At 42.2% G+C, this 25,865-nt stretch overlaps 1 protein-coding gene across 5 annotated transcripts in view; it reads left to right on the forward strand.

The window, feature by feature from the left end:
- diaph2 (diaphanous-related formin 2) overlaps nucleotides 1-25,865 on the forward strand; it is a 415,888-nt gene that overhangs the window by 370,634 nt on the left and 19,389 nt on the right. For 3 of the 5 annotated variants that reach the window (XM_030062123.1, XM_030062125.1, XM_030062124.1), the window contains 2 exons: nucleotides 271-363; nucleotides 2,276-2,341. In XM_030062123.1, the coding sequence (XP_029917983.1) occupies nucleotides 271-363; nucleotides 2,276-2,341 (159 nt within the window). The remainder of the gene's footprint in view (nucleotides 1-270; nucleotides 364-2,275; nucleotides 2,342-25,865) is intronic. The other 2 variants (XM_030062126.1, XM_030062128.1) reach the window with 2 other exon arrangements.

The following is a 25,865-nucleotide window of genomic DNA, read 5'->3' on the forward strand; positions in this document are numbered from 1 at the left end:
TATTGGAAATCTCATTCAAAATGAGTGCTCTCTCTTTGCTGTGATGTAAGGTGATTGTTAAATGCATATCTAGATAGAGGGCATCCACTGCCTCCATAGCAGAAAAGTTAGACCTTGAAGCATTAGTGTGCATGTGCATGTGTGTGCACCTTGAGCCGTATATCTGTACACACAACCAACTCTTAATTGTTATGATTTTTATTGCAAGTGTGCATCAGTGTACGCAGTGTTCTGTAAACATCTCCCTTTCTTTTTGCTCTTCCCCTACAGAGGGAGATGAAACCGGTGTGATGGACAGCCTGATGGAAGCTCTACAGTCAGGAGCAGCCTTCCGCGATCGACGAAAACGGACCCCACGCAACGGTAAGGCAATGAGGATCCCATTCCTCTTTCCTGATTTATCAGTCTACCTTCTGTCAATCTCACCTGGTTGTAGAAAACCTTCCTGCTCCCTTTGCATTGCATTACATTTCCAGCTGCTGCCCATCATATAAGAGGAGAATTTCTCACCTGTTTGCTCATAATTACTGTGTACTGTGTTTGTGTTACACCCCTCAGTTCTTTCGCATGATGTGAGGATTTAATGATTGATTCATATACAACCATATGCACATACATATACACACACACACGAACACTTTCATAAGAACAGGCACACGTGTGCCCTAGTGCAGTTCATTAGCGATTCATTGTCCCTTTGCCATTCATAAGGCACTGATTACAATATGGCTATGCTGGCTGCAGTAGAACTGAGGCTGATTTAGCATAATCCCAATGTTAACATATTCCATTCTGCCATGATTAATGCCCCGTGCCCAGGGGAGTACCACCTGGTTGGGGTGCCAGGGTCAATTGATATGCAAGTCAGAGTTCTGCAGAAGAGCCACAGGTGCTGCCATCTAGAAAAGAGAGTGAAAAAAAGACTGATAGCTGGGATGCATGATTCTGTTGTAGATACACACCCGTAAGCAAGGCTAAAATGCATACACCTTTAAGCCACAGCAAGATTTCCAAAGTCAAGTCATTCTAGGTTGTTGTATATCTATACCTTCTGAATTATTACCCTGTGCAAAGAGCCTTTTCACTCTTAGCCAAGCTAATGCAGATTGGTTTGATTTGCAGTATTTATGGTGTAGAAGTGCTCCAAGATGTGGCTGGAAACCAGGACTAGTAGAGTGTGGCAGTGTGCACATACTGTATACATTTGTTGTAAGCATTTAGTGCCTACAGTAGCAACACAGATGGCAAACATAGATTGACGCAGAGAAGAGTAGCATGAGCAGTGCCGTCTTCTGTGGCTGTTGGGGTTGTGTTTGGCAGTGGAGAGGTAACCGCTTGGCCAAGTGGGGAGACATGGCCAGGACATATCAGTCAGGACCTTTTCTACCCCGCCTGGGTAAAAGAGAGCTTCTGCTCCTGCCAAGTCTTACCCAGTGCTCAAGTTTATGTTCACAATATAATTTGTCATGTAACCACATGTGGGATGGGCAGCTTAAGTGGCATGACTTGAGAATAAAAGTTCATTTATTCACAGTGTAGTTACCTGTGCCACAACACAATAGGATGTGACTCACCAGTCTCTCATCTGGGTCTACTGTCACATTTTGTGTCACCAAGGTCTTTGTGTCACTGTAACTGAAAGTGTGTGTGTGTGTGTGTGTGTGTGAGAGAGAGAGAGAGAGAAAGAGGACGAGTGAGAGAGAGAGAGAGAGAGAGAGAGAGAGAGAGAGAGAGAGAGAGAGAGAGTGTCCAGCAATGGCATGGCTAATGAAACACACCAACTCTTAGACAGATCCAGAGGTCTGTGGCAGCTGTCCAACTATGGAGATAAAACAAATGCACACACCTATAAGAATGAAATTCTTAAATGGAAATTCTGTATTTTGCATCTACTAATGCATCTACTTTTCCCCAAGATTATTGGCAGTATACTGTTTATTTGTGATATTTGTACATGTTTCAACAACTATATTTTTGTTCATCAACAATGACATCAAAAAATGGCTCACAACAGTCAGTGTAACTGCTTCCTTTACCTGTGCCTTTTTTCATATTTGTTGGTATGGACTTCAGTGTGCTTTTGTATGTGGCTGTGTGCGAGTGCCCTGTCAAGCCTGACGATGCCGAAACTTACAGAGGTTTTCTACCAACACTTTGGGGAGTGGTTAATTCTAAATATCTGAAATGTCTCATCTCTGATGCCTTTCTCTCTTTTTTCCTTTTCCTCCATCCTTCCCTTCTTTTTTTTGTTTTCTCCAATCCATTATTGTTACAGGTGATCAAAGCCCCTCCAGTCCAGCCTCTCGGTGGCCGGGTGTTAACCATGGTAACAGAACCTTAGGTCTGTGTTTTTAACTGCCTTTCTAACCCAACCCCAGCACCACCATGCTTTCTCCTGCACCTCTCCCGGCTGCATAACTCACGCGTCTTTGCACTCAGAACACTCATGCTGAGCTGGTCTACCACATGCAGAGTCCTGTGCTGAGTTACTGTATTTGTCTGTAGCAAGGGGGAATATGCTTATAGGTACAATATGTAAGATTTATGTAATATCGCACCCCCTGCAACTGTGATATGGGTAATATATTTAAATAAAAACAAAGACAAAACCTGCCTCCACCCTGCTTCCAGACAGCAGTGCATACATGCACCTTCACCATGCTAAACAAATGCAGTCAGAACCAACAATGCAGGTGACGATTGCCCACTGATTGTCATAACTTCCAACAGCACATGTAAATTAGTGACATATTTATGATAGAGCCTGGATATATTATTAACCATCTGGCAAGTTTAAGTAATTACTAGAAGCATGGAAATGAATCACAGACCACTAAAAGTGAAACGCTATCATAACTAGAAATCAGTGCAGATCACTCTGAGGTCATGTTGGCTAAATTGATTTACGTTAGCAAGACTTTTGCCACAAGACCACATATTCAGATCTGTTCTTGTGGCTGATGGGTGATACTGATTACTGTTGCTTATGCACTGCATTAGGTAGCTTTGTCCTCTGTTTATTTACTTATCATTTTACATCATATGATATTTACTAATCAGAATACAGAAGACGGCATAAAACTACACCAAATGTAAGTTCTTCATTAATAATCTCTCAGCAAATTGATCAGCTGTCATGCTAAATCGTGGTCAGGATGACAGACGAATAGATTATAATGTGAGTAACATCTCCCTAATGCAGTGACACAGCTCAACACTAAGCATAACGTAGTCCAGTTGTCTCTTTATACAGAAACGGAGACATAACAAACCAAATGGCCATTGGCTTTACCAGGCTCAGCCTTGCACAGCTCTGCATGGATTGGGCCTAAGTAAAGAAAATTAGATATTAGGTGCAATTAGCAGGCCTAGATTAGTTTCCCATAATATAGTTCAGATAAGAAAACCTAGATAAAATAATTTGCACCCACCCACTTTTCTTTTCTTTTTTTTTTTTTTTTCAAAAACCCCAGCCACATATAAACACCCTTGTTAATTAATACTGACAAAGTTATGACTGTCTGTTTTGGTCCTCCTAGCAATGGAAATGTGAATAAAATTGGATTTACAAGGCTAAAAAAATGCATCAATTAGGGCCGTATTATGCTACCCTATGCCAGAAACCAGAGTATATAAAAGCATAACATTTGAATAAAAGGGGCTTGGGTGTTAAATTGGCTGTGATCACAAAGCCAGGCCATCCGCACTGAGGCACTACCTAAGCCTCTTTTTTGAGCCAGGAAAGACCCTGGCACTAGAAATGTTCATTCTTGTTTTTGACCTTGCTCTATCAAAGGCAATTTGGGAGGCATACCAGACTTTTTTGGTGTCACGACTGGCTGCTTCTTCATTGTTTGATCCACATACTCGTCGTTTGGGAGGTGGAGCTGGACAGTTGTCAGGGGTGGTGAAGGAGTCCAGCTGTAGGAGAGGAGCTTGTAAAAACAACAAATAAATAAAATAAAATAAAATACTCAGCTGAATATAGACAACAACATCAACCCAAGTAGGGTTCATCCCAGCAACATATCTTTTGAGATTGCCTGCGAGCTTTAATACACTACACAGCATTACTGTTGAAACTGGTCATTTGTTGGTTGTGTAATCTTATTACATCAAATAGAATTCTAATAGCATTCACACCACTTGAAGACAATAGCATTTGATTCACTCAGCATCATCTCTGTGGTGTAGAGCAGCTCCAGCACTCATCTGCCTTGACCCTCCTGTAGGCCTGATGAAGCATGATATCACTACCTGTCTTGTGTCCTTGTTAAAGAAGGTATCTAATGGCGACGGCTGTAGGCCTCCACCCGTTTGGCCATGCTCAGTGTTTCTCTGCATACCTTCCGCATCCTTACCTTCAAGCCCTACAGTGTATGTTTGGTAAATGTCAGACTGATGTCCAGCAGCACTCCAGAAACACTTCTTTCTAATGTATTCTTGCTTTTTTGTGCCCTGGCCTACTTTGATGCAAGTTGGGCTGAAGTTGATTTATCTGGCTACCTCAGCAGGTTGCATCCTGTGTGTTGGAACAATGTCTGTCCACCTCTATTTTTTTGTCTGCATTTGTGTTTCTTGTATGCCCAAATGTCTGCAAATGTGATTGTGCATTTGTCACTGAATTTGTGTGAACATGTATTGTATGATAGTGAAAACACAGTGGCTTCACTTTTTAGGAATTGCAATGACTCAGCAGCGTGAATGTACTGTTTGTGATTGACCTATTATCCCGTGCTTCTGAGAACCAAACCAAGAATCCCGTGGGCCCAGCAGTGGCACCTAAACAGACTTACTCCTCCCTGCATGGCACTGTTCATCAGAATTTCTAGCACACTTGGAGTATTTTTTCAAGTCATAGCCGCACCCTGCTCTGAGAAAACATTACCATTCTACCAGATTGTGTTATGCACTGAATGCTCTCTGTTTGTGACATGGTACACTGTACTGTGGTTTGATAAACAGCTGCATGAGTTCTCTAGTCTTAAGTGATGAGAGGGGAATATCCTCATGACATGCCCGCTCCTTGGATGTTTTCTTTTTCTAAATAGAGTCTGGAAATGAATTCAGCCTTCATACAGCATAGGAGGAATGTGTCTCATCTTGTGAAGGGCTTAAAACGCAAATCTTTTTGCATACTTTGAGGGGAAAAAAAGATGAAAAATGCACAGTCTGAGAGGAAACAATTATATTCTCTGATGACAAATGATTTGGTGGTGAAAAGTGTCTTTGATTTTTTTTTTTAAATATTTTGTGCATAGTGGGGACTGGAAACCTTTGAGTGTCAGAGGATGATAGAATTTCTAGGTCAGTGCTATGGCACTATTGTTAATTTCTTTTTTATTTTATCGTATTTTATTTTATTTGTTTTTTTCCCATTATTTGCTTGCATTCTGATTCAGGGACTGACAACATTTCAGCCCCTGAATTTCCTGGTAAAGAAGGTTCCTGAAGCAGTTATATCACAGTGTGTGCTGAATCTATTCACGCCTGCTTGTCATGTCTGTTGTAATCTCACGCTTTAAAGCTTGATTAACCTCCTGTCATCCTCAAATGAACAACGCATACCAGAGAGTCTCTCTCAGAGTCACACAAGCAATTCTGCTTTCGTCTGAGTTCATTTAAACTCAGAACATTATTCTTTGTCGTCCTTTAGGTTAAACTACACTCCAGCTCACTTCGTCAAGAGTCGAGCCGAGTACAGTTCTAGGTGCCGCCAATCACAATTACACCCAATTCCAGAAGCATTTCCGATTTTCTTGTCTCCACTTTGCGTGAGATGGAAACCTAGCCCAGGAGGCCATTGCCATGTGTTATGTAATTACACCAGCCAGTCCTAATTCAACAGACAGAAACTGGATGGATTGATAGGCACCAATGGAGCCAGGCTTCTGTTGCAGGCTCACTCTCATTGCTAGCAGACAATGGACAGCATTTTGTACTTTGAATCAAATTGGTTTGACCATATACATTACAAGAACTGGTTTTCCAGAGGTAGACTGTATTTCAGAATTGACCTAAACAGCATGTTAGTTTGCCTATTGCTCCTCCATTCTCTATTCCCTTTCTGGTGAGATAGTTACCTGGATATTTGGCAGGAGATTGGTGGGTAGAGAGCAAAAGCCTCTCATACATCCTGGCTCATCGATTTTCGGTCAGGGATGAAAGCCACAGACTCAGTGGGTCTTTCATACTGGGGGGCATCCCAAAAGACACATCAATCAGATTTCAAAGAGAACCAAGCCAATCTTATTTATTTACTGCCTTTTTCAAAGTCATTAAGATCCCAAACCAGGGCCTCTCTCCTTTCCTTGCTCTGCCCCACTCTCTTACCTCACCTTCACAGGTCAGTCCATCAAAAGTTCCTCTTTCTGTTCTGTGTTGCAAGCCTCTTAAGGACCTCTTTGACATTGACCAGAGAGGTATCATCTTACCCCCATTTAAAATATAGAGATGCAGTGATATAATGCTTGTCAGGGTTACGGAATTTCAGCCCAACTGTCTAATCCCCCCAAGCCTAGTAGTTAATTCAGCTGGTCAGGCCAGAGAGTGGGCCCCCTGTATGTTTAATGAAGATTAAATTACCTATTTTCTCTCATGAAATTTTAAAGGCAGAAAGGGGATGAATCTGCAAAGAGGCAAATGAAAGGATCCGAGTGAAGTGGCATAAGGAGGCAAGGCAGGCAAAGATAAAGGATTTTTCCCCTCGTTCTCTTGTCATCTCCCCATCCTCAGTCATGACATAAATGATCCGTTAATACCTTCACTTATTACCTCTGTGTTTGTTATCCATGTGACCCTGACAAAGACAGCCATGTTGTGTTCAGCCTGGGAGCTGTCTCCTTATCTTGCCTCTGATCAGGAGGGGGATCACACGTTTGTTTCTTAAATTATATCTCAGGAAGTGATAGTGATCGTAATTCCCCTAGCAATTAATTTGCTCACACATACAGGTATGTTGTATCGCTTTATCTCTCCCTTGTTGTCTTTCTACCATTCTGCCTATTGTTCCCATCGACTGTGTTACACACAAGCACACTCACATGTAACAACGTATACAGACACACATTCACACATATACTCACATACAAACTTGTGTCACACATCAGATAGGGACTGTTGCTATAGCATGTTTTTCACTTGAGGGCTAAAGCCCTCTGCCTCCACAAGCTCCTGGCTTCTACTTCAGGGTGTTGATAGATGTTATTCATCGGGGCAGCCCCAGGGGCACTCCTACAGGAAGTGGAGCTAACATGATTTGGGACGAGGAGACCCAGAGGGTGTTGGTGCCTTTAGCTATGGCTCGGGTGGCTTAGTAGATGTGAGATATCAATAGAGTGGATGGGAGCAAAGCTCTGTAGAGGCGTGCTGCTTGAAACCTATCACCTGCTTCTCATAGATAAGGATATTTATCAACAGCCAAAGGAAAAGGCAGATGGGAGGGAACTAAGGCATGGACAGCCACTCCATTTAAGATTTGATGTCTCAGGGCATAGTCAAAGCCATTGTCCCTCCCATTGACCCGAGGGACCTTTCTCCGGACCTGATCATTTTTCATCCCCGGTAGAAAACCCATCATGGAAATATAGATGAAGATTTTATGTACCGTTTGAGTACCCTTGGCGCATAACTGATTTGTCGCTTGACTCTGCCAAGTGAGAACAGTAAAGTAAGTGAAGTGTGACACAGGGCCATTTTTAGGAGATAAATCAAATCTCAATAAAAGAGAATCTCTCTCTGAGTGGACACCAGAGGTCCCTTGCCCCTGCCCCTGCTGTTTAATACCCCCTAACCCCTTGCTGTTAAATCTATTCAGAAACCATCTACTTTGGGTATAACATATCAACAGGGTGCTCTATCGATGCCCTCTTGATGCCACTGCCTTCCCTTCATGCACTTACACAAGTCCCTCTATGAGCAAACTTCTCATGCTGAACCCAACTCCCTATGGTATCACTGACATTTTTGTTTTTTCACAGATGACGCAAATGGCCTAGTTCTATAATGGACTGAGAGCTCTTAGTGCCTATGTCCAATTTTGTCCCACTCTACAGGTACAGAGCCTCACTGACATGAAAAATATATTCTTCCCTCCCGCCTAGTGGACCTTCAATGAACAACCGCAGAGAAGAAAATCAGTACTAACTCCTCATCTTTAATAATATCCTAGAGTTTTTGCCATGGCCCTGTTTTTTTTCTTTCCCACTCTTCAAACACTATTGGCTTTCAAGTATGTGGGCAGTTATGAAAGGTCACCCTAAGTGTAAATTGTCAATACTGGATCAATTTCGGAGAGCAAATATTCTTCAGAGGCCCCGTAATGGAAGGTTTTATCTTATTTTTACCCATGGCACATTCATACAATAAGATTGATATCATTCATTGTTTGATGAATTCCTAATAGACCTATAACTCGCAGAGCTTAAAGACAAAGGGATGCCTTTGAAAGCCAAATACAAGGGAGGCAGTTGAACCATCCCCCAGGCTGAAAAATTGCCCTCATAATACTGCAATGGAATCTCACCCCAGCTATCATGCTTAGCACTGAAGAATGGGTAACTTGGTTCAGTTGAATTAAACCTTATTTATCGCTCATTAGACGTACAGTGGGGCCAACTGATGATCAGCCACAGAATAAATAGTCTGCAGTGGAAGGGGATGGTGCCATGTGTTCAGCTGACAGGAAGAAGCAGTGCCAGAGTGAAAAGCTCCCTCCCTCCTTTTCTGTCATTAAATGAGGTGGCTGTTACTACAATATAAAGAAATTACATCTAGGCTGCTGTTTGCATTTGGAGTGCCGGCCACTATCTACAATCTGTCAGCGACAATGATGTGGAATTAATATTTTACTTTCCTATTTGGCAGGCTTGATATGTGTAATATGGAGGCATGGGGAAAGAGAGGCAGGCCAGGCAATGAGTAATAATGGAAATTCCCAGAAATGTAGATAAAGAGAAAATGTATATGAGGGGAAGTTTAGAGATACCATTTCAATTACAAACTCAGTCCCATAGTCAACATGTGTCAAATGTTTCATTCAGTATGTAATGATTTACCAGTAAATGGGATGATTAGAGCAAGGATATGATTTTACAGAAACTGCATTATTTTGTATGTGAGACTGTGGGGTGCCTGAAGAAGCTTAATCTCACATTGCTTTGAATATTGGATATTGTTTTTTTTTTTTTTGTTTTTTTTCACTCACTACAAACAAGGTGATGTTTGATGTTGTCAACTAATTGGCCACATTTCTCAGGTGCAACAAAAAAAAGCTGTTTTAGTAATATGAGTGCAATAATTTTGAGGTGACCTATAAGGCTATCACAGTAGAAAGCATTTTTCATCTAATTTTCCTAATCAGTAGAGCTGCTGTAGTGGCAGCAAGGCAGTCAACATACAAATCACTTCTGGAAGTATTCACCACCTTTGCAATGTTTGCTGTGAAAAAAGGTTAAGTGAGATCTGCAAATATTTGTCCCATCTTTACGTTTTAGAAAATCTTCAGGTGTTCTCAACCCCAAAAAAAAAAAAAATCCAATCCTCCAAGTCTTGAGAAAAAAAAACAACAACAACAAATAAAAGCATTTTGAAGTAATTTTCCCAGCAGAAAATTAAGGCCCAACTATTTGTGGGGATAGATTTATAAAATACGTTTGTGTTTGTGTTTTGAGTGCAGTCTGATAGCGAGCAGAGATACACTATGTATTTATTCCGTATTGATTACATGCTTGTTATTGGAGTATCATGCTGTAATGACATGCAATTTGGATAATCACATAGGCCCACAGAGGATATCAAAATCTACACACCCTTTCATTTTCATTGCCTTGAAGCCTGAAATGAAAACACATTAAATCATATTTTTTTTTTCGCTCTCATTTGGGGACAGTAAGCAGTAAAGGTTAAAACAAAAGGCTACTCATTTCCAATTTATTTAAAAACGAAAACTAAATCACTTTGGTTGCATTAGTGTGAGAGGCATGCTTTGCTATTTTTGCTAACAATTGTTTTAGTTGAAATTCAGTTGTTTGGTCTATGAAAGCTGATGCAGAAAATTACTCATTTGGCATTCTGAGGAAATAAATGCAAAAGCTAATGATTGTTTGCAAATTGACGTTAAGGGTTAACTGAAATATTTTGCTGTCCTTAAGAATAATAGTCATTATTGTATTTGTATTAACACAAGGTCAGTCCCAAGCATTAGAGAGCAACGACTTCACCACAATCCACATTCAAGGATAAATGCACAGTTGGCCGATATTATTCATTTGACTCATAAAAGACATAATGAATAATATAAGAGGTTAGTCAAGGTTACCCTGGGATTGTGTGTTAACAGGGCAGAATCGCAGAAATTGCAGGAGTCCTGTCACACTGGTGTTTCATAAAGGTCTTACAACATGGCCAAGCCTGACACGTGGAGGAGGGACAGAGAGAGGGAGGGAAGGAGAGAAAGTGAGAGCAAAAAGCAGTTTAGAAAGACAGAGAGCGAACTTGGGAGAGACTCTTCAAGTGCATTACGACATCAAGGACAAAAAGAAGTGGAAGTTTGCCCCTTGTGTCCCTTTGGATTTTAAGAAAATTAGGTGAGCGAGAGAGAGAAAGTAGAAAAAAGGTGCATGCAAACCACTGAAACTGAGCGAATAGGGGTATTGCACAATGATGGACAGATGCATACACTGAGAAAGAGTTAAAGAGGGCAAGAGAGATTGGAAAGGGTTAAATGAAGGTAAAATGAGCTGCAGTGATGCACTCCCTCTACACACACAAGCGCAAAAGGGAATTGACTGTGCAATCAGCAAGAATCTTCCCTACACTCCGGCACACCCCCATCCAGTCGAGCGTGATTGTGCTTGACACGGTTCCATCACTAATGCTGACTGATGCCCATTTGCTGTGCTCTTCACATTTATTTATTTATCTGTTTATTTGGGTGGAGTTTATTTATTGATGGGACTCAAGGATGTGACGGCAAATTCCCATTTGCTCATATAGGCTAAGAAGAAAGGAAAGGCTGTAGGCTTGTGCAACATTTACACGTGAATGAACAAAGGATGGAAAGTGGACAGAGTTCACCTTTTTATTTATATACCAGCGGCTGAAATAGCTATTCCTTTCTGGTAATAGAAAAGTGATATGGTCCATTTAGTTACTTAGCGCTAATCCCACTGGTTTAGCTGCTCCTCTATTTTTTCTTTCCCCTTTTATCTCTTTTCTTCTCATTCACTCTTTTGAGATGTCTGATGGGAGGATTTGAGGTCAAATTTCTCTCTTGCCTGTATGAGTTTTCTGGAGTTTCAGCAGCGCTCATGGCCGCATTGAGTGCACACAGCAAGTAATACCTCTGAGGATTTTAAATGTATGCTTTGTTTAACATTTTTACACACCTTCTCTTCTTGTGCTAATCAAAAGAATGCTAAATATTTGGAATATGTTCTTTTGTCTGTAATGTTTCACATACTTTGAAGCTTTAACTGAGATGTCCTCTTGCTTGTGATTGCTCCATAGGATGATGCAATTAGTGCGTAATGAGTGTAACTCTAATTGTTGTTTATTCTCACAATGACATATTTGCTGTAGTAAGCTACTGGGGGAATGGCCATGCTTAATTACCCACGAGTGTACAATTTGAGGTCATTAGCCTTCAAAGCCAATATTCCCAACCAAAGGTCTGCCAGAGGACCTCTGCTCTGCTCTTGTAATAGTTCAACAAAAGCCCAGCTGAAAACTGTTGACGGATTACTGTTCCGCCTAAAACCTCGTTTTGCTGTCCACAAGATCATGTCATTATTTATTTATTTTTTTTTACAAATCTCATGTATACTGGCCGTCCTTATCCACTAACTTTGGTTATCTGTAGTCGGAGTGAATCTCAGGTGCACTGAGGATCAAATGTAAATAAAGATTCATCAGCTGACCTCACAGTGTAAATAATAAAGATGGATTGAGAGGAACAAAAAAATGATTGAACAACCTCTCTCAACATAATTTTTATGGAGGGGATCAGTTGGGATCATCTCAACAACACTGTATGTAGGCTTTATGAGAGGGAAGGAAAGAGATGTAGATACAGGAGGTTAAGGAAGTTTGGCCGTAACTATGTACAGGTATTACCCAAAGCCCAAAATGGTGTGAGGACCAACCAAGCTCCCTCTCCACCAGGAGCTGATTGGCATCTGAGCTCTTACCGAGATAGGGATGCTCCCCAACTGAGTCTGTGAGTTTATTTGAATTCATCCGAAACAGTTTCACTGTGCTGAGAAGGGGAAAAATAAACAAGAAGAAAACAGAACAGCTTGGTATTCATGAATTCCATAAATTACAATGTTACTCCCTTAAGAAATGACTAATGTCAGGTTTAAAAATAGACAGTTTGCCACAGTACAGACCCTCTGCCTCCAGTGGATGAGGATTAGGCAGATGGAAGTTAAGGGGTAGGGATTTGTGATTGGAAGGGTGTTTGTGTGTGTGTGTGTTCACATGTGTCTGTGCGTGCATGCATGCATGTGTGTGCATGTACATTGAGCCCGTGTGTGTATTTTTCTTCAAACTGACCAAAGATCGCATACACACATGAATAGTAGCCTGGCCAGGACAGTATGGAGGTCATACATTAGTGGGACGCCAGTGAAGTTTGCTGAGTAACGTCTCCAGCCTGAGGGCTTTGCCAGCTAAGTAAAGGATGAGGTTGCACACTGCATTACCTCAACTATTATGTTTTTCCTCCCACTTCAGAGTCCCTTCCAGTGGCTCAGGTCACTGTTGCCCCGGGGCAGATTATGGCAGATGGGAGCTGTGATGTTCCCTAAGATTCCCCAAGAGCAGTGTGTGTCTGTGTGCGTGGGTGTGCATACATATGTTCATCCTTTAGTTTGTGCGTGTCCATGTTTGTATGTGTATATTGGTTCTTTTTTGTTTGTGTATGTTGTGCAGTTGGTTGTGGGTTTACTGAAGCTTAGTATTCCTTGCCGGCCCGTGCTTGACATGGACTCCGTGTCACAGCGTGATTCACACATGGCAGCTTTATAAGGAGGCAATGAGATCAGCATGAAACTAAGCCACAGACATGTGGTCTAAATCATAGTCCACTCTGACTATAACCACAGGACATGCCGGAACATGCGCACATGCATTCACACATGCATCTAAATATACTGTATTCTCTTTACATAGTATTGTATCATTGTAAATATTCAGCCATCAAACATTATGATTAGTGAGAAAGCATGTAAAATCATTCATGGCCTGCATTATTAAAGTCTCTTACATGCTGGGGCTCTTTTCTCACTCCTGACACCATCATTAATATGTTTACAGTGGTGGTAACGGTCTGTCTGAGAAATTGATTTTTCTTTTGCCAATTGTAAAAGTTTTATGACAGTTGATGCGGCTGAAGAAGCAGCCCTTTCATTATTTTACTGGATCTGCTGCTAGCTGAATAGATGGTTCCTGCTTATAAACCTTGAATAATTGAATAGGGGAATCAGTCAATGAGAGAGAGAGGCACAAGGTCTTGATGACTTGATGGCCAAGATGACAGGCATCTGAGAGAAAAAGACAGCAGACTGATTAGCCAATGTGTCATATTGCCTCCCTCACTGCTTGTACGTTATGGTCTTTCTCTCTCTCTCTCTCTCTCTCTCCCTCTCTCTCTCTCTTTCTCTCTCTCTCTCTCTCTCTCTCTCCCTCTCTCTCTCTCTCTCTTGCTCTCGCTCTCTCGCTCTTTCTCACTTTGTTCCTCATTCTTACTTTATCGCTCTCCTGCCTTTCTGGCTCTTTCCCTTTGTCCCTTCCTCACACAGGCACTCTCCTGCATTTCATTTTTCCCTTATAAGCCTCACTTTGCTCCATACCTCACTTACCCCTTTTTTAACCTTTATGCCCTGTGTTCTGTACTTGCTTGTTTTCCTCACATCCTGTCTCCAACCATCCCAATGACCCTGTGTTACTCTGGCAGAAGTATTACTCTTGAACGGAACATTGGCTCAGTGGCGCCGTACTCTGCTCTCTCCGCCCACATTATCCATTTATGGAGTATCCCCTTTTGTGGTGACCCATCTTCCTATAGCCACTAATGATATGAGCCTTGGCGACCCTGTGCATTTGCTCTGTAATATAAGACATTCTCATTAGTCCAAGGATTGTGCTCTCTCATGTCCATTACATTAATTGTTACACATCACTGCCTGCCATACCCCACTGTCTTCTGTTACATTGCTGGCATTCTCTATCCTGCATCACCTAACGATGCCACTCAATCACTTTGCCAAGAAAGGTGAGAAAGGTAATTGAAAATGACTATATTGAGAATTTGCTACAGTATTTTTTATTCAGAAGAAATCTGAAGGAGATAATCTGCCCAGTTTGTTTGTGTTTTGTTGTTTGAGTGGATGCCAATGAATGAAAAAAAAATGTTTTCAGATCAAATAAATTGAAGCCAAGTGCCCTTCCACCCCTGCACCATCTCTCTGTTGTCAGTCATCTCCTCTCATAATAGAGAAGCAGGCTGCTACCATAATTGCTTTGATGGTCCAGCCTGAACAAATCACTTCTGGGCATAAAGAGAGGCCTTGGAGATGGCAGCCAGAGAGAAAAGGTGGGAATGAATTAAAGCACTTTGCGTTCCTCTGGGGCATGTGGCCCAGATTTTTCTTCAAAGAAAAAATATAGGGAAAAGGAGGAAGGAGTGTGGAGATGGGGGGGTGCCTCTTTGGTCCTGGAATAAATGTAGTAATAAAAGCACTAATACACATCCAGCCTCCATCATGCCAAAATGGAGATCTTTTTCAGGGAGGAGACAATGGCGCTGACATAGTTAACTGGCAGGTGGAGAAAGGAGGATTTCACTGGAAATAATCTGATTTTGAACGGGCTGCAGTCTATGGGAGTACCTCTGGTCAGGCCTTTTGTGAGGGAACAAAAGTTTGGCCCTTTGCAAGAAAAGCTTTGAATGTTTCAGCAGAGCTGGGTGAATGGGCCATGTGGATGTCCCAAGGCCGTGAGGGCTAAGGACTGCAAGAGGCAGGCCTAAGACAGGGTGTAGCCATTCTGCATTCAACTCCATTCAGGCTGAAAGGCTCGTTGTCCTCCTTTATTTCCCTCAATCTTGAACTAATCAGATAGTTTTAGGGGTTTTTTTGTTGTTGTTTTTTTTGTTGTTTTTCTTTTTACCTTTAGTGGTCAGTTGTATGATATTGAATAGTGTGCCAATGTTGGTCATGACAAATTTTGGGGATTTCAGTGGGTGAACTGTAAACCAGGGATATCATTCAAAAGCTACTCAGCTCTAATAAAGGCATTCGGCAAAAAAATCTGTAGTCATATGTACCAAACGTTATGGACTGTGTGGAGCAGCACAGGTGCCAGAATGGGAGAGAGCATGATATGACTAGAGAAAAGATATTGAAAGATACAACAACAGTGTACTTCAGATTTCAAACTTATGTTGAACATTGCTTTGAAATTGTTTCTCACTGCCTCACAGTAGCTTTACAGATACAAGACAGACCTTTGAGATCCCAATGACGTGCTGAAGTTCACATAATACTGTTTCTCATGTTTTATTACCCTGTTCTGAAGCAGATGGGGGATGGATAGATGGCTGGTTTAGCTGGTGGGTGGGTGAGAAGGACCTGCTACTTTCTATAAAAGTTCAATTACTACTACTTGGTGCACAGAGCGAGCTGTCATCAGCAGTGCCTGTGGCACAAAGAAGTGGGGCCATCTGACCAACCCTCCCCCAACTCTCCAAAACCTCCAGGGTCACAGGCCCCCCAAAATCTGTACGTGTATAGAATGTCATTCTTTCCCAAAGGTCTGGTCTTGGTTCCCATGCAGGGAAGACACGCCCTTTGTTAGTTCCGCCACGATCCCTCAGCCCTTCTTTAGGTCACCCCACTGACTCAGTCTCCCTCCCCCAACTTCTTGCTCTCAAACTAAATCTTTGACCTCTTTTTTGGAGAGTATTGCTTTTGTGTGTGGCTGACAGCCCATTGCATTTCTTTGGAATTGCAGGTGCAGCAATGTTTCAAAAGGGAAATGGACTCATTGGTCCACATAAATGCACAAAGTTCATTGCATCAGGAAGATAACACATATAAGGCTGAGTCTATGAGGAAGAGAGGGATTTGACGATTAATTCATATATATAGAATTAATAAAACTTTGTCAAATATCTGTGTGTATCAGCTGCCAAAAAAGTACCCCTAAAAATGCAAAGATGATAAAGTGGTATATTTTCCCAAGAATAAAGTTTTGACAGAAGTCAACATCAAGGCCCTCTTCTCTCCTTTCATGGGCGTCTTTTATGTCTGTCTTGACTATCACTTTCCACATCTGCCTATAAGGATGAGCAGTGATTATAATTGCTTTTTATATAATCATTTTGCTGCTTTATTGTCGACAAGAGCACACTTTTCCTTGTCAACTTGAGTTAAGCACATTCATCATACACACTCATTTGAAGTGTATTCCTTGAGAGAAATGAGGTTGAATACATCCACACGCAACAAAGACCAACCATTATCAGTGCCGACTAGCTAATTAAGGAGTCTTTCTGACTTGTTACTTGCCAAGGAGTGTGTAGTGGGTCTGTAACCATGTAGCCAACCATGTGTTTCAAGGAATTGTCTAAGGCATTACTTCTGCCCTCCCTCCATCCATAATTAAGCCCCCATTTCATAATTCAGATGTGTTCCTCACCGTTTGGTGATGTGACATTATTTTGCAGTGGCTAAACAGACGTTGTGACACTCCCAGTGCATGGGCATGTGTGTGTATGCCTGACATACTTTTAACTGTTATGGCCCCACCCCAGCCACAACTAGAGGGTGGAAGACAAAGCTGTTATATCCCTCCTTTGTTATTTTGTATAGTGTTATTGCATATCCGCTTGTCCCATTACTTAGAAAGTATGATTTTTAGCCTCATTGGCCTGATTGTTTCAGATAATAGATGATATGTGAAGTTAAATGGTTGGTACCAGTGTAATTATGACATTACCGAGCAATAAGCATAGTCACACTTCACATCTAAGGCTTAAATAATATTGTACATATTCCAAAGCTTCAGATGATATCAAGTATACCTTTTTAGACATTTGGCAATGTACTAGGATATTATCTCAGGAAATTCAACGATTCACTCAGTCTAGACACACACTAACTCCAATGATTCATTCACCAGAGATATAATACACTATGTATTGCATTGTTCAAGGATAGTGATCATTATTGTTATGTATTTTTTACCTTTGTGGCTTCCAAGGGGGAAATTAAGTTAATATGTTGTATAAATGGCCAAGCTTGTACACTGAACAGAATGCACATAAATTTCATGTTGTTGGGGAAGAACTGATTACATGCATTTCTCAGTTGGCCATCAGCAACAGCCAGAAAAAGAAGATAGCCCAAGGAAGAGATAGAGAAAGGAAGAAATCGAAGCATGTAAGCATCAGGTGATGCAGAAAGGTTGAGAGCGATGGACAGAGAGAGAGAGATACAATAAGTGTCCCATTGCCAAAACAACACTCAATAATGTGTCCAGAACTGAAAGATGTGACATATTTCTCCAGTCTTTGTTGGCCGTTTTAATCAGCTTACATATGTCCTGGATGAAAATTGAATTTGTCTGGATGAGAGAAAGATACTATTGGCTCTGCAACTGCTTCTTGATTGTGTGTGTGGTTGTGTACTTGCTTGTGTGTGCGTGTGTGTTTGTGTGTGAGTGCGCACGCTTGTATGCGTGCACACTGTCCGCACTAGAGCCAGCCAGTTCATAACAGCAATGGAGTGTGTTTCTCCCATACATCACTGTCAGTGCAGCTCACCTCTGCAGTGCCAGCTTATTTAATGGCCAAGACCTAGACTCAGAGTGCACAAAAGACCCCCACTCTCTTTCTCTACCCATTTGCCCTCTGGCATTTGGAAGTGTGCTTGTATTGTTACATGTGCGGAACGCAAGATGTGTTTTTCTGTTTGTGTGTGTGTGTGTGTGTGTTTGTGTGTGTGCGCGCGCAATTATAAATGCTTGTTCATTTTTGGCTGTGTGAATGCAAGGTTAAGAGAAGCAGTGATGATGGGTGTTGGCGAATTATATGGAAAGCCAGTGTAAATGTTGGTTTGTGCCATTGACAAAGCTGAAGAATGCATCCAGTCTCATCTCAAATTTAAGACAACTACTGTATATGAAGGCGCACTCCATCAGTCTGTCCGTCTACTGGGGGTTACAAACAGCCTGTCTGGCATGGCGCAGTTGGATGTTTCTCGGAGGAGTTCATTCCTCAACAGATCGCCACTTTATGGATAGCATCTTTTTTATTATTTTGAGCAAGTGCAATCTTTTTCTGCGGCCATGATTGATCGCAAATATCACACAGGATGTTCCTGACTTGCGGCAGAGATTTTAAATGGGAAAGTCCTGGGCGTTGGAACTGCAGAGAATACTGGAGTGAGTCAAGCATTCTGTGAAAAGCAAGGCTAAGATTATTCGGTCTTCTTTTTTATGATGCAACCTTGTCCTGTCCTTTGTTTACAGAAGTAGGACAAGTCAAGAGAAAAGAGTTACACAAGATACAGTTAGAATTCAGGCATTCACTGAGAAAACAAATTGGATTGGGAGAAAGAAGAATAGAAAACCACTTTCATCACAAAACAAATGTTTTAATACTCTGCTCAGCTATATCACATCCAGAAGTATGAAAGTCTCCACCTTGATGGTAGTATTGTCTGTTCCATCCTGCTACCTGTCAACACAACCCCTGGAGTAGGTCATAGATGCTTGCAAATAACTCAATGCAGCGCCTACTCTTTTTAGGTCAATTCATTTGCATGGGGATGGTGTTTTTGGGGGGAAGGTTATAAAGCATTCTTGATTCAGATGCAAATGGGCCAGTTATCAGCAGCCAGGACCTGATGAATAATGGGATGTACAAAACGCACAGCCCTGCAAAAGGAAATGAAAGAGCGCCTCTTTTCTGCTCCACTGATTTCATTATAGACACTATTATTGGCTTAGAATGGCAACATCTATTATCTAGAGTCAGAATATGACCATTTTTTTTGGATGTGGACAGTCTTTTATTAATGTCAAACCTCATCAAATAAGTATTGCCACCCTAGATAGGGCAACAGTCACATTGTATGGAGTGGGTGCCATCAGGCAAACACGACAGTGGTAAGGATGCAGGAGCTGTTAATGCCTCTTCAGCCTTGAGGTGGAACTCTCCACTGCGGACAAGTCTTTTATTTTCTTGTTGTTGTTGTTGCTTTTACATTCTTCAACCCTTTCCTGAAGAATTAGCTTTCAGTACCACAACCTGGCCCCAACAGTATTTTTTTTTTCTGGTTGTCCAACAAGGCCATGAACTGTTGGTATCCCTGAGTAAAAAGAGAAGTTTATCAGAATATGGTCTATCATAGTTTCTCAATATCTTAATATGCAGAAAACTGTATTTTGGTTTGTCTCCTTGGCTACAACATATCTTTAAGAGTTGTTAGATTCAGTGTTAAATGGTATATCCTGTTTCAAGTGAAATGTTGTAGCTGCCACATTGAATTGTCCCTGAGTTGCCTATAATGTGGGAACCAAAAAAAAAAAAAAAAAAACACCTCTGGAAAGTAGATCATTTGGAGTTGAGAAACTAAGAATAGAGGAGAGCCTGTGGCAGAGGGCAGAGGGAACAAGAGAAGGCAGAAGGAAAGGCTGTGAATAAGACTCAGTGACAGCGTGGCACTACTGTATCTAACCTCTTGGGATGCGTCGTGTGTTTCTTTATTTCAGCTAATGCTCCCCTTTGAATTCCCCACAGACTTCTCATACATTTTCATCAGGTTCTCATTTTTGGGGCGTTTTTTAGTCAATAACCTCAAAGCAGGTGCAGTTTGTTTACTGGATGTTGAAGTGTGCCATGCGGTAGATCTTTAGTATGTTTCAATTTACGTGTGTGCCAAGTCACAGCTTGCATTAATCAGTATGTGAAACAAGATTAATGCGTGTTCATAGTGTCTGTTCCTTGCTATGATAGAATATATTAAAATTACATTCCAGCCAATAGTACTGAATCAAAAATGATGCATCAGAAATGATCATTATAAGATCAACATTTTTTATTGACCCATAGTACGATTAGTAAGATTATTATTATATTTCCTGATTTCCAGCTTTCAAAACACTCTAGTCCATGTGTTCTGTTTTGGAGCAAAATCTCCCTATCCATTTGACTTTGAAGACAATCTCAGTCCTTCCCCTTTTCATGTCATTTTGCAGGGCCAGTGCAGGTACAGGATGATACTGTAGTTATGGAAAAATTTAGCAAATTCCTCCTTTAGGCCGAGGACTAACTCTGTAAAAGCCCTTGTTCTAGATCACAGACAAAAGGTAAATCTAGGACAGCATTGCCTTGTGTATCCCAAATGACTGCCTTGCTACCCAAAGCACTTGATTACAATACACCTCCAATCTAATCCTAAATTACCCCACAACGATTACTATCTGTCTCGCAAAAATTGAGTAAGCTGGCAAGGTGGCAGAGGAACAAAGTGGATAACAATATCTTTGCCAGCCACAGCGCAGGGCAGACACTTTTATCGGCGGTCCCTGCATGTTGTGAAGTTAAGCAAATTGGTTCTGCTTTCAATGAAGTGCAGTGTACTTTAGGTACCTTATAAAGGGTTTACGACGCCTCTTGGCAGCCGAGTAGAAACATTCTTTTCTTCACAAAAATATCTGGCTTTGGTTAGATTATGTCTGTTTCTATTCCCGTGCTTGGTGTGTTCGGGCTCAATTCGCCAGGCCCTTCACCTCTCACAGCTTAGCCTTAATCTGCATTTAACCAAGGCCCGGAAAAGACAGGAGTGATTATCACGACATTCTTTGCTCAGAAGCCTTTATTTAATAATTTGTTTTAATGTGTACTCCTCTTTTTAATGTCATTTGGGTGAGGCAGGAGTTAGTTTTCCATTCTTTTTTTTTTTTATTAAGAGGATAAACAAATAATTTGAGAATATAGTGAAACAACAGCTAATTTTAATATTTGAGAATTCCCCATTTAGTTGTATCCAAGGCATTTTCACAGAGGTGATGAGAATAACATTTATTTCATTCATTTTTTTCCCCCTACATTTTCCTGTTTTTAGCAATTACATTCCTGTTCTCCTCACTTCCCCTTGCGTTTACTGTCACATTCTGGAACTCTTCAAGCACACTCTCACTCACATGCGCTCAAACACACACACACACACACACACACACACACACACACACACACACACACTCTCACATCCACATAGGCACACAACATCTCCTCTCCTCCTCTGGGCCTCTATGTAGTCCCAGTGATTGGATGAATAAGTTGTGCCATCCCATATGGTGGGCTGTCCCGCTGTATCTGATCAGAGCAGTGAATGAAGGAGCCCACGAGTCACCACCGGTTTGTTCTGCCGCACTTGTCACGCTCTGCTGTCGCACACTTCCCTCTCTCCCTCCGTCCATCCTGCCAGCCAACAGACGCCATGCCTTTTTAACTCTCTCACCCTGTCGTTCACTGTCTCCCTCCCTCATACACATCGTAAGCTCCCTCTCTTGCGTGTCCCCGTGTGCTTGTCCTTCTTTCTCGCTCTCTCTCTCTTTCCACCGCCCTCCCTCTCTCTGTCTCCTTTCTCTCTCTCTCTTACCTCCCCAGATGAGGTAAAGTCAGAATCCGAGCCCTGTTCTCTGACAGCCTAAACGTCAGTATGTTCCCCCAGCACCGTACTTCCCTCACAGTCTGTGCCAACATCATTGTCATTTATAAACATTTTATGCCCACTCTGTAGGGTAATGGCTAATTTCTCCCACTCCACAGCTCTTCATTAAAAGTTGATTTTCTGTCAAAGTGTGTCCCAATCAGATTAGCTGTAGCTACTTGGACGACTTTGTTTTACCTCGGCATGTGTGTGTCTAAGTCGCTCTGTTGTATCCGCAGTCTGCCAGCTCTATTTTTAATCGGTAAAGATGCTCTTGTATTTGCTTGAAAGGCACTAGTTTGATTTTTATCAACTTTACATCTCTGTCTTATGCCTCTTCATTGTTTAGCACTGTATGTCTGTGTGTCCTCATCTTGTATGCTTAATACCTGTCTTGTGTCTCTAATGCAGCTGTGCACACAAAATTGCACACATCCACAAAACACACTTCCATTCCCACACGGAAATGATTGATGACTGAGGGATAAGATGCAGGGAAGCCCAGCAGGATTTATCAATTTCAGTGTGTGTGATGGTCAACGACAAGCGGCCAGTGCTCAAGTTACTTAGATGCCGGCTGTGTTGCTCAATATTGGGGAAATCGATGCATATCCAACAGGTTCATCAGTCCACACATGGTCATTTGAGCTCCCCATGTAAAAATAACCCCTCATTTCAAGAGTTCAGACTTCTATTTACTCCTGTTTCCCAATAACACGAAAAAGCCTTTTCATGTTTGGCTATTTCGTCTCTTCCTCGACCCCCAACTCCACCTGCACCCACACTCCTCCCCTCCCTCGCATTCTCTAGTTTTCTTGCTTTTATTTATGTTCCTTTCTTCTTCAGTATTATTTTTCTGAAAGGGAAAATCAATACGCTCTATTTCTCAGCCGTGAGACTGGTAAACACGGGCAATAAGTGGAGAGTGGTATTCCTGTTCAAATTCCCACCGTTGTTTTATTTATTTATTTATTTATTTAGTTATTTATTTCCCGTGTTACGGTTAGTGTAAGTGTGTGGACGCGCTGTTTGTCTAATTATCTGGTTTTGTCAGTGTCACCACAAAGAAGCCAGTAGGTATTGGAGTGGCTGACACAGATGTCAGGAGCTAATCATCATCATGGAGTGGCAGTGCTAGCGATAGTGTTAGCAGTGTCTGAATTACTGCTCTCAGAGGTGGTAGCTGCCTCACCATCATTAGTGCTGCCATTACATAGATTGGTGAAGGAGGGGTGCTGAGGCCCTGGCAGGAGACCAGCTGAGTGTTCCACAGGCTGGCAAGGTCATCCAGGGTGTGTAGTCTGCTTCCACCACCCACCCCCCTCCTCCTCCTCCAAGACTTGGCTGCAGCCTGCAGAAAAGCTCTTTGTGTGTGTGTGTGTCCATGTGTGTGTGTGTGTGTGTGTGTGTGTGTGTGTGTGTGTGTGTGTCCGTGTGTCTGTGTGTCTGTGTAGGGAGCCTCGGAGTTATTAGTCCAAAATCTCGCCTAGGGCGCCAAATGCCAGCCCTGGAGGCAGTGACGAGTCATTCTAGTAAGACTACTGCTGCTTCTATCAAGCCACTCAACCTTTCATGAGTGGTGTGACCCACTCCTCCTGTCTTCTGTTACACGACTGTACACTCACGCAGTCTCTTGAGTTAATATGTTACACTCCCTCAGCCTATAGTATTACATAGGTAATGTAGGTGAAGGGGCTCTTAATTGAATATAGTATACATGGCATCCTCTCCAAATGTGAGTACAGTTGAGAGTGAAGCTTTCAGTGTGTGTTTGTGTGACAGAGAGAGGAGAGAAAGTGAGAGAAGGAATAAGGCATGGCTCTCTGTGGAGTAGATGACAGCATGGATATGGGAATTAGCCAGCACAAATCCATGCAAAGCTACATCAAGAACAGGGCCTGGAGTGAATGAGGTTCACCTTGCCAACAACATGACATTTTCCACCAGTAATAATGCAGGCTTTAATTCAGCTCAGAAGAGCATCTGGTTGCAGATTGGACATAGTTGCTCTTTAGCGTCAATCCATGAATGATATGCCTTCTATTTATACCTCACTCCTTTGTGATAATCGTGCCTAGTCACTTGATGCAATGGACCCTTATTTACACAAGATGCACAATATATGTGGATTTGGCTAAGAAGTATATGACAAGAATAGCCGAGGGAGGCAGGGGAGAAGAGTGTGTGTGCGTGTGTGTGTCTGAGGGTGTGTGTGTGTGTGTGTGTGTGTGTGTGTGTGTGTGTGTGTGTGTTTGCACACATGCATGTGTATGTACACACACCTCACTTTGTTTGTGTCCATATGTATGTGTATGTGAGTGTGTGTGTCAGCGCATGTGTGTGTGTGATGCCCGGGTATGTGTCGATGGGGGCCACTGAGGAGGAGCATGTTAACCAGAGGAGCAGCCGGTCCACCAGATGTTCCTATTCCCACTAGACTTGTCACAAGTGGACCTTTACTTCTCTTCCTGTAGTACACACACACACACACACACACATACACACACATAGTTCCTGCAACACACTATAGTATGTGCACAGTAGCACAATATGGAAAGCTATTGGTTGTGTTTTATTATTGTAGATATGCATAGATACTGCACAATGAGAATCTTCCTCAAAGACAGCAATAGGGAATAACCTGTAAACCCATCTGGCTTCAATGATAAGAATGTTTCCCACCACAAGTATTTTAGATAGTGCTCTTAGAAAATCTCAAGCTCTTCCTGACTCTGCTCAAGTGTGTTTTGTAAATGCGTTTGGCTGAGTATTCTCAAAGTCAAAGCATTCAGTCTAAGTATTCAGCACATTATCAAAATCTATGAGGCATTGACCATGCTCTTTGTATGAAGCCGTCTCTCACTAAGCTGTGCGCACAGAACAGCCCGACTTTGGCCACTCTTCCCAGCGCCAGAGGTTTATTTATCCCCTGTGCTTGTGCTGGTAGAGTCATTTTCATCTTCATGTACCATAGCCGGGTGCCTGTCATGGTGCCACAATCCCAGGTAGAGGATGTGACCAGTTCGAAATGTCATGAGAAAGGTCGAGACCATCGCTGGAGCAGGCTGATTTATGAGGATGTAGCAAATGAAAGATAGCGAGGGTCTAGTGGAACTAGCAGGCCCCTATAGGCACCCAAAGGTCACCCAACTTCATTTCAATTAGGCATAAAGGAGGCCAGGTAAATGTCTTTCTGGTAGCAACTTATTCAAATGCAGAGAAAGTGGGTTTACCTTGTTGTTATGTTTATGGGGATTAAGATAAGGCTAATCAGTGGAACAAAGTGGCTATGTAACATAGTATTGATTGCATAGCTTAAGGATGTGAAGTCAAATGAAATGCTCACTCAGTACTGCTGTGAATTTCACAACAGGGCGCAAATACTGTACTTTGCTTATTTACAGAGAGGAAAAATGCAAGTCTCAGTATTTCCTGCACTCTATCAATCACATTGAATTGTGCCTGCATTGAATCCCATCAATTCACGTCCCACTGCCTTCTGTTTGACACGAGCTAAACAAACGTTCTGATTAGCCAACAAGTCTCTGGAGATGGCGACATTTTAAAGAACAAATGGCTTGACATTTTAAATATATAAGGCGAAGTTTAACCCCCACACCCCGCTCGCCTCACCCTGTACCTCCCCAGCCACACATATTCGGCAAACAGCACCCACACGAGAATGTTCAGAATGAGTCACAAATTGCCAGCGAATGATTTCCTGCTCAGAGGGAATAACAGGGTCCCCGCTCTGCCTTTGATTCAGGCTCTTTTTGTGTCCCCTCTTTGTTTACCAATGCTGTCTAGCAGCCGCTCTGCTGGAATCCCTACTGATAGCTGTCTGACTCTGGGGCTGGGTTGTGAAGCGGGGCTGAGGGGATAGTGCGTCCTGTGTGGTTATGTGGCACACAGATGTGTGAGAATGGATCCATGTGCCATACATTTTCTGTATATCTTAATGAGCATTTTTTAGCTTTTGTGCTGTAATTGTGTCTGTCGCCTTGTTCTATCTGAGCCAGTGTTGCATCTCCACCTGCGCCATGGCATTACCTGGTGTGTGTGTTTATGTCTGTGTTGTTGTGTGTGCCTGTGCATGAACAGGCATGTGTTTGTGTGTGTCAGGAGGGTGATGTGGTATAGAGG

This window comes from Myripristis murdjan, chromosome 10, assembly GCF_902150065.1.
Source record: "Myripristis murdjan chromosome 10, fMyrMur1.1, whole genome shotgun sequence".
NCBI lineage: Eukaryota > Metazoa > Chordata > Actinopteri > Holocentriformes > Holocentridae > Myripristis > Myripristis murdjan.